Raw genomic sequence first — 9,706 nt, forward strand, 5'->3', positions numbered from 1 at the left:
GATTCTATATTCTTTGGGATCTCATCTGCAAGAATGAGATATCGGTTGATATGTCCCTTCCCACTAAGAACGCGGCAAATGGGTTAACTAAGCTGCTTGAAATGTTGAAATACATACATTGAAAGGAGATTATTAAGATGAAGAGATAGAAGAGATAAAATGAGTGGAATTCTTTGCTGGTTTTTTTTTTTCATTATTGCACTTTTTCCAGATACTTATATATCTATACCTGTTTGAAGGGTAAATTTTATATATAGCATTGTGTATAGTTACTTTGATGAGTAGAGGTATGAGACCTGCAGGTCTCAGCTTATTAATCCTTCTATCATATAACTTCCCACTTAGCTAGCAATCTTTTTAATCAAGCAAGCTTTACACCTTCCACATTTTAATGATCCTTTTATGTAATTTTCACTTGTAATTTTAACAATTTCTTTATATAACTTCCAACATTCTTTTGCTCTCTGTTTCATTACAACACAATCTTTTATATTTTTTTATTCTGTTTTTTTTTATACAAACTTTTTTATACAATTTTTTTTTCTGATTTTCTCCCTCTTTTTTTATTTTCTTAATCAACTTGTAAATTATATTAGAATAGTGCTAGTTATTAATCGAAGTACGCCTTTTATAAAAATAAGCAATTCAGATTATTATTCATAAAATGTTTAAATTATTATATTAGCATGTAAACAGCTGAAGTATATATCTGTCGTGTATTAATCTGTGATAAACAGTTTAAAGCTAACAAGATAAGAGTAATATTTCCATCAATTACTTTATCAAATTGATATATTATGTAATCATCAGAATGGAATCAAATTTCAATTAAAATGATAATCAATTTCAAATCATTTTCTTATTTTGATAATCAGTTACTTTATATGAAATATCAAGATTTATTAATCTCATTTCATTTATATTTCAATAATTCTAGTCACTTTACACTTTCATTCTGATTCTGATTTCACATAAAATCACATCATGAAATGGATTGAAATCAAATCAAATCAAATCAAATGTGTAATTCATGGTTCCACCAGTAAGTTTAATTGTTTCTCTTCAATTTTCAGAAACAGCATTAATTGATTCTTGATAAAATTACAGTAAAAATAATTGAAATAAAAGTAATTGATTGAAAAGAAATTTTTAATCCAGTGGTATCAGTTACATGGTTTTTCTTTCATGTAATATAAACTTCCCATATACTATATACATTAGGCAGTATAGGAATAAATAATAATAATAATAAAAGCAGTTATCAAACGAGTGTGATTATTTCATTATTAATATGAGTACATATGGTACGCTGGGGTATATATTAAATATACATTAAAAAAGATCGAGAGTGGTGAAATATGGGCGCGTTTCGTTTACCAAGGGGTGACTTAGAGAAAAAAGATATCGCAATTGAATGGAACATGGGAAACATCAAAGAGGATGTAACAAGCCGTCTTGATATAAACTGAAAATTGATGGAAAGAGTTACTAGAATACTATCAAAAACTACAGATGGGGAGCACAAAAGGGAAGGGAAAAGTGGTCCCATCACAAGATTTGTATATGGAACATTGAAGTTATCTGTGAAGTCTATGCTCCCCACATATCCTCATCGCTCATGACTAGATCTTCCTCCTGTTGTACTCGCAGTCCATTCTCCTTCCTTTTCTGTTTCCACTCTCTCCTGGTTACTACATGGCTAGGAGTAATAGGGGTGATCGGCGTGAAGGGCATGTAAGGGGAATATGGCGTGTGCGGGAACCCCGTTCGAGGGCCACCGGCCCTCAACATGCTCTCCCGACGCTCAACGATCGTGGTTTTAGTTGGTGTAGTACTTGCAGGCGAGGAGAATGCGCGAAATGGTAGCGTCGAGTTACTGCTGCCGGTTCTGATATTGAGAGGCGTAGGGGCTTTCTGGGGTGGGGGGTCAAGAGATTTTTGGCCTGGATTGAGTGGAGGAGGTCCTGGGGTGTATATCCGAGGTGATAGCGGTTGGGTTTCAGAACAGTTACTCGACGTCAGTTCAGGAGAATATAGGGGAGGTGAGATTGGAAGATTTCGCACCGACTTCCTTCGGGCTTTTCCGCTAGTCGTAGTGTCACGAGAACGCGAGCTGAGGAATGAAAGATTAGAAAGCCTCGATAACCGATGAGCCATTGGCGATAGAGGCGAGGAGGGCAGTTGCTGATGCTGCTGTCGCTGCACTTGGAGCACTGAAGGATCTTTGGGAGGTGGAAATGTGGGCAGGTTCTTCAATCGGGCCTGCTGTGGATGTACAGGTAGTACAGGTAGTGCAGGCTGTCTTAGATGTCGAAATTCTGGAGGCACTTCAATAGATTCAGGAGAGAATGATGTGGCTTGTTGCTGTACGGGCGAAGTGTTATCGTCTTCGTTCATATCGTACACAGAACGAGATTGCTTTGCGTCATGCTCCATAACCGCGGCGTAGAGCCGCTCCATTTCATCTTGGGCTTTCATTCGGTCCGCCTGAACGACAGTCTCATTGAATGTGGCCATACTCCCAGTTTGGGAGATCGGCGACGTAGGACTCCTAGAAGTGTTTGACCAAGGCATGCTGAAGTTGGATTTCCCCTTCTTTGGGCTTGGCCAGATATGAGACTCTACTCCGCTTTCTGGAGTTAGCCAAAGTCTGCTTGGTGTTGCGGGGCTTATTGCAGCGTTGAGTGTCAGTTTTTGCGGCTTGACCATTTCCAAGTCAAGAGTCCGGTTGGACTGTTGCGCGCTACGTCTTAGCCGTCTCCCCGTTGTGAGAAGGCAGCCCAGGAATATAACCACTGTGCCGACGTATGCGCCTACTACGGCGACAATATCTCTCCAGAGGAGATTGAGATCGCGAGTCGCAGAAGCCGAAAGTGGAGGGCCGTCCTCTGGGGCTGGAGCCGGGCCTTTGAAAATGTTGATTGACCGAATTGAGGCCGTATGGACAATAGAGGCCTGAATCAAAAGCAGGAGAAGACAAGAAACAGAGGGAGAAGATGGCAACCGTGAAGCGGACATCTCTTGACCTTCCAAATGTTATACCGCATCCGACATGCCAGGAATAAAGGCTCCCAGGGAATCCAGGTCACTTCCACCACTATAAGAAAGGAAGTAAGAGTTTACCACACTGCGGGGTTATGCCAGATATAAGATCCATGCGACGAGAGTCAACCCTAAAAATCGTTCTTGGATTCGCAACAGGAATCTGCGGACGCCGCTTGAGCGATTGGTTCGATGCTATTCATGCCGCACATCTCGTGAGGTAAATGGGAGGGAGAGTAATATGAAGCCAGAGAAAGGCAGTGAGAAGCGGATCATCGTGATCCCCAGAGCCACTATTATTCAGTATCCACGCCGGAAAATGGAAGTGCTGGGATTCCCAAGCTATCATGGTGGCCACTGGCTAGCACATTGTTCGAACTGGGCTGAGTGGTCTTCAACAAATGATTGTTGCAGATTAAGCGCCGAAATTCATTGACAGCTTAATCGACACCAGCCCCGGCTACAAGAGGACAACCAACCCATCTCGTGGGCTAATGCTATTGGATGAGGAGCCCTACAGTTTCTGGCCTGGCTGCATGACCGCATGCTCTGTCACAATCACACCACACCCATCACCTTTTCTGCCACTTACAGGCTGATAATACTGTAGCTGTGGAAGCAGAGACCCTCTGATAATACCAGCCCATCTGGATTGGATGATTGGTAGAAACCTTTAAGCCAATTTTCAACCGCATTTCTTCCCCAGCCAGGAATGTGAATTGTTGTCAAAGGGACCAACAGAAATTCTCTACCTGTGCGATTGCGGAATTCCAATTGCTGCGTGGGATCACCATGGACTGAATAGCTTCCTTCAGCAAAAGATTCAGGAGGCTCCCTATTCGATCGGAGGATATGCTTCACGGCAAACGCTCTTTAGTTGAGTTTGAATAGGTTTCCAAGATTTCACCATGTGACAGAGAGATACGTAGAGTGGTTGCGAGCCTTAAAACAGTTGCCTAGCCTATCGGAATCCTCCTCCCTCCGTATTTTTTTTTCAACACAGAATAAATAACCAAGCCTGTGCAGAATTTCCTGCAAAAGTTTTGACTTACACTAACAATTTAAGCTGACATGCTACTACCGGTATTAAGTATTGGTATTCCATCTCTTAATGAAAAGAATAGGGAGTCCCAGGAGGCTTCACAGGCCAATGTCCCTAGCTTGTCCACTAGCTCGCTGCCTAAATCCCAGGTGGTGTGGTCTGGAGATGCAATACACTAGTAAGGATGTTTCAGAGTAAATAAATTCTTAGCGTGAGGCACAACTTTTCGCAGCCCCTCTGTTGCACTGGTGAGAGATACCCGGTGTTACAAACCGAAGTGTAGGTTCACTCGATTTCCCAGTCGATTATCCATCCATATAACAATGCGATGGCAAGGGATGGACGTACAGCTTCTACCTTTGGAGATCTGCATGAACCTTTTGGGACTTGCGAAGCTGCATGAAAACCTACACCCACCTCCTATGAGGGTTTACCCTATGGCCAATTCTCTGCCTGAATGGTGCCTTCCGCCAGAGCTGTTGTGAATTGGCAGATTACCATACCATTACATTGCACAACAGTGAGACGTCTGCTTGCCAATTTTCTCTGGCTGTCGCCGATAGATCCGATTTCCAGGGTCTAATGAAGAAACTCCCTGAATCTGCCCTTGCAAACAGAGGAAGTGCTCGTTTTCTAGTCATTTTAATCACGACACGCACACTACCGCTCATCCGTATTATATATACACTCCTTAATTGTCCTTCCACACTCCTTTCCGTTATTCTCTTTCTACAAGCACCTCAGCCCATTTCCTTCGCATCATGGGTAATAAAGTCTCTGCAGTCACTGGGGTCCGCTCTCCCAATTTTTTCGAGCCTGGGAACGCTGTAAATGAAGTCTGGGTGGGAGATCTAGAGGTCATATCACGACTTCCTTTTGGCGATTCGGATATGGCACAAGCTGGTTGGCCCAAAAATGACTATCCGAAAATTCCCTGGCGCCCATTTATTATCCCTCTTCGTGCTACATTCTCCGCGGCAATGAAACTGGAATCGCTGCCGTCGATTGCCGATCCCGACTTGGGCTGGATCGCTTCTTTGCGCGGCTTTGCGGAAAGGAAGCTGCTCCACATCTGCTGGGTCGCGATGAAAATACTCGCCATACCAATGATGATGGTGCCAATTGTTTTCCATCTTGTGTTACAGGATCACCTCACGGCCTATGGTGATGGTGAAGACGAATCGCCAGATCGGACTCTCCCGCTCGCTGATGATGAGGCCGTGCCGCCGCAAAGTCCTCCTCCACGAAAAAGGCGAAATGCAGTTTATACCCGTGCTTTGTTGGGTTCCGTATTTCATATTACCGGGGTACTTCTGGGTTACGCATTTGACCACGGATCCCTGTTGAATTTGATTCGCATCCATGAACCATCCCTTGAGCATACAGGCTCTGGCGTTTCTTTCCTCCAATATTTTGCCGGGACAGACACGCCCACCGTATATGCAGCGATGTCAATAGTTTTGTTCTTGAATTCCGCTTATTCGGTCTTCCGCTTATTATGCGCTTATTATCAGTTTCGACAAATTGATGATAGCTAAGTGAGACAGGATAATATGAAGGATACGACGGTAATTTCGCTCCCGCCGTTATGGATGAGGATATGATGTTGGAATGCCCACTGAGTATAGTATTGCCTGCCGTGGAGTCTACCTGCCTGGCTCTGCAATTTCTGAGTGTGTGATCTACACGCATTTCCTTTTTTCTACATATGGTGATCTTGCCAGGCATATAGTTATGGTCTCGACATCCAGAGGGACCCCGTTCGGGGTAAGGTGACAAGATCCATCCTCGTAATATCCTTTCCTATGCGCTAGGCTTTTCTAAACTAGCAATTTTGGGGCCGTTAAATATCCAATATCTGCATTGCAGTTGCAATCCCCCGTCTTGGAAAAAGCGCTGGGCATGACAAGCATGATCACGATGATGCATTTTTGCCGTACCATCTTTCCTTCAAATGCCACTAGCAATATTTCCTTATCGATCCCTCACCACACCTTTTGCGAGCCTCAGAAGAGTTCGACCGGTCATGCCCATGCACGCCACACAATGCTATCACTCGCGATCCATTTAAAAAAAGGTGCTGGAATGGACATGTCACCCCTTGGCAGGCACAGTGCTCTTAACCGCATATTCAATGCCCTAAGAAAACTTCCTCCCAAAATACCCGTTCTACAAGTGCATGGAATTAATGTGAGAATTTAGGCTGTTGTATTATGATTCCGATTCCATAGATCCGCCAGAATGGTTTAAATCCATATCGCTTAAACTGATCCACTTCATAAATCGCAAATTCTACTCCAGAAATAGACTTTAAATAAACCCTTCTCATGGACATTGTCAGGAACACCGTGACTAAAATGGTGAGGCTTCTCTGCTTCCCTACGTTGCAGCTCAGCTGGTAGAGACAAGAGCCACGACAGCGTAACAGGAGAACAATTCTCGCTCCAGCCTCAGGAAGGGCGTCTGACCCAGGAGTAGGGCTCTGTTAGTGAATTTAGCTTTTTGATCGCCAGGTTGTGGTAAGCCTATTTGATTTTGAGGTAGACGTCATCCCAAAGTGTGGGGACGAATGGCAGAAACTGAAGTTCGGCATGGGTTCGGAGCCTTGGTTTATGTTACACGGGGAAGTTCGGAGAGTTGGGGCCTGTTCAGTGCATCCGTGTGTACTCATTCTTTTTGCACAGATCTCCACTTTTTTAAAAAAGTACAGCTCAATATGACGACTGTTCAGTGGGCAGAGCAGCTGTACTAATATTACAACTTTCATTTATAAAGTATGAATGAAAAAGATCAGATATTCAGTGGATTGAGCAGCTGTACTCATATATTTCATCAAGATCATATGAATAAGCAGTATTTAATTTCAATGATGTGTGACAGTATAGAATAATGCTTTTAGAGACAGAATAGCATTCATAGTAAAGATAATTAATTAATATTGATTAGAAAAAAAACTTATAAAAATATATTCTTTTTAAATGAAGTTCAAAATTCATTCAAAAAAAATGTATTCTTGTAAGCTTCTTTCTCCATCATATAAAAGATTGTCAGTGAAAATCAGTATGAAAAACAATCAGCAGTAGAATGATGAAATGAATAAGCAGATTTTATAAACTGCAATTTAACAGTATATCAATTCTCATCAATAATTGTTCATCAAAATAACTATAAATTTGATGATGAGAATTTCTTTAATGTTATAGAAAAGAATATTATATGAAAAATCTTTCATCAATGCTTTATATACTGCTCAGCTGCTGAATTCAAATATCTACTTTAATTGTATTAAAAATGTCACATATCTTTGTTGAGAAATGTTTATGCAATTCATTATTCTTCTCAAAAAATATACAATTATATCTGAATTCAGTGTTATAAATGTGATGAAAATGAAAGAAGAAGCAATAATATTTCTCTATATTATTATACAATAATCTTTATATTGAAATACTGTGAAAAATCTTGAATATTTATTTAATACAATTTCAAAGTATTTTATAATCATCGGATAATTTTTGTTATTTTGAAAATACTCATTCATTTTATATAAAATATTTTATGAAATATTGAAAACACTTTGTATACTTTACAATCAACGTATACAATTGCTAAAATCTTTTATGAAATATAGTGAAGACTTATTCAATAACGATTCTAAACAATGATTATTACCCCGGTGGCCGAATGGGTAATGCGGCTATCAGATAGCGTCTTGATGTGGAGACTCAAAGTATGTGGGTTTGAAACCCATAAAAGAACAACATTACATTCAGAGCAAACTTCTCAGCTTTTAAAATAAAGAGATGTGAACTTGTCAAGTAGATACCTTCAGATGAATCTACTATCTGATTTAATTTATTATTTTTGAGTTGAAAATCTGTATCATGAATATCAAATTCTGTCTTTTATTAATTTTTCTATGTTTTTGTTATATTCTTGATATCATTCAACACTAAGCATTTTTTCTGTATAATCAACTCTTGTCTGTATTTAACATTACACAAGAACTCATCATATGCACTGCTTGTATGTATGTATGTATGTATGTATGTATGTATGTATAGATTTAACATCCCGGAGAAAACACGGGCAGCATCCGTGTTTCAGAAGCCTTCTGAAGGGTATGGAAATGTGCTACACTGAAGAGATTTCTATATACACAGAGAGAGAGAGAAAACAGAATTCAGATGGCAACTTTTGAAAAATTCAACTCATTGCAAAGGATTTTTCCTGAGCTGCACATCCACTTCTGACTCAATGTATGACCATTCATGGTGGGGTTATAGTGTGGTTCTCTGAGGGGACTTTTGCTGCTGTGTCTAAAAGGCTTTATAGTGAGCAGAGAGGGATATTTTTCTCAGTTGATCAAAAAGCTATTTGTGCTTCTAACATCAGAAGAAAGATAGATAAGATAAATGAAAGAAAGAAAGAGAAAATATATGTTCTGAAATGAAAAGAATAAAAAAGAAAGATGAAGAAAAAATTGTGTCATCTATAACATCTTGCAATTATGTGATTTGGCACAAATCTGAAAAAAAAGAGGAGAGAGTATTGAAGAAGATTGTGAAAGAAAAAAAGCAGAGAATGGCAAAGAGAGTAAAGAAAAGAAGAAAGAAGAAGTGTTTGAACTGATAAAAAGAAAAACAAATGAAAGAAAAACAAAGCAAAGTATGTGTAGATATAATGCCAGCAGTCAAGAACATATCAGCTAAGTCAGACATATAGATTGTATTGATTATATCACAATTAAATGAACCAAATAAATTTAGTTGTGCTATTTGTACTGTCTGAATAGACTGTGTTGTCTCTGGCAGTTGTACTAGCCACTGTGAGTGTACTCAGCAGACCGGCCTAATGGAACTGCTGTGAGGGTTATTAGATGATGTGCAGTCAGTCGGTTGTGTTACTTTATGCAGTACTGTGTGTAGAACTGTGTGCAGTTCAGCAGTTCTACAAAATTTGTAGAGATCAGAGACTCTAGATAGACAATAACTGTTGTTCAGTTGTGTGGCTATGCTGTTGACCTCTTAAGTCAGTGAGGGAGGTGTTTTTGTGAATGTCAACAGAGCATCAAATGTTTTGAATTTTTATTATATTCATAAACACAAATCAGTTTCATATCTGCATGCTGGAAACATCTGTGATATCAAAAGAAGTCTTTATGAGAGAAGTGAAATGCAAGTCAGTAATGAAAAACATGTTGTGACATAATGTATGTATGTATGTATAGGTTTAACGTCCCGGAGAAAACACGGGCAGCGCCCGTGTTTCAGAAGCCTCCCGAAGGGCATGGAGACGTGCTACGCTGGAGAGATTTCTATGTACACAGAGAGAGAAAACAGAATCCAGGTGGCAACTCTTGAGAAGACTCAGCTCATTGCAAAGGATTTTTCTGAGCTGCGCATCCACTTCTGGCCCGACGTATGGCCATTCATGGTGGGGCTATAGTGTGGTTCCCTGAGGGGACCGCCGCCTCTGCCGTGCCTGGAAGGCTTTATAGTGAGCAGAGAGGGATACCTCTCTCAGTTGATCAGAGAGCTGTCTGTGCTTCTAACATCAGAAGAAAGACAGACAAGATAAATAATGAAGGAGAGAGCACTGAAGAAGGTTGTGACAGGAAGA

The 9,706-nt window shown here is 40.4% G+C and overlaps 3 protein-coding genes across 3 annotated transcripts; 2 read left to right on the plus strand and 1 right to left on the minus strand.

The window, feature by feature from the left end:
• Positions 1-1,590: 1,590 nt before the first annotated feature.
• On the minus strand, positions 1,591-3,018 carry HCAG_09075 (predicted protein; the record flags this gene model as incomplete). The annotated part of the gene is made up of 1 exon (XM_001535941.1): positions 1,591-3,018. One exon carries the CDS (start codon positions 3,016-3,018, stop codon positions 1,591-1,593), a length of 1,428 nt encoding a protein of 475 aa, XP_001535991.1.
• A 1,827-nt stretch (positions 3,019-4,845) lies between these two features.
• HCAG_09076 (predicted protein) lies at positions 4,846-5,622 on the plus strand (the record flags this gene model as incomplete). Its single annotated transcript, XM_001535942.1, has 1 exon — positions 4,846-5,622. One exon carries the CDS (start codon positions 4,846-4,848, stop codon positions 5,620-5,622), a length of 777 nt encoding a protein of 258 aa, XP_001535992.1.
• Positions 5,623-7,745: 2,123 nt separating this feature from the next.
• HCAG_09077 (predicted protein) lies at positions 7,746-9,532 on the plus strand (the record flags this gene model as incomplete). The annotated part of the gene is made up of 8 exons (XM_001535943.1): positions 7,746-7,814; positions 8,090-8,118; positions 8,149-8,205; positions 8,739-8,752; positions 8,880-8,912; positions 8,964-9,004; positions 9,088-9,115; positions 9,315-9,532. 8 exons carry the CDS (start codon positions 7,746-7,748, stop codon positions 9,530-9,532), a joined length of 489 nt encoding a protein of 162 aa, XP_001535993.1.
• Between the last annotated feature and the right edge of the window lie 174 nt (positions 9,533-9,706).

The sequence above is a fragment of the Histoplasma capsulatum genome, genomic scaffold, assembly GCF_000149585.1.
Source record: "Histoplasma capsulatum NAm1 scaffold_17 genomic scaffold, whole genome shotgun sequence".
Taxonomy (NCBI): Eukaryota; Fungi; Ascomycota; class Eurotiomycetes; order Onygenales; family Ajellomycetaceae; genus Histoplasma; species Histoplasma mississippiense.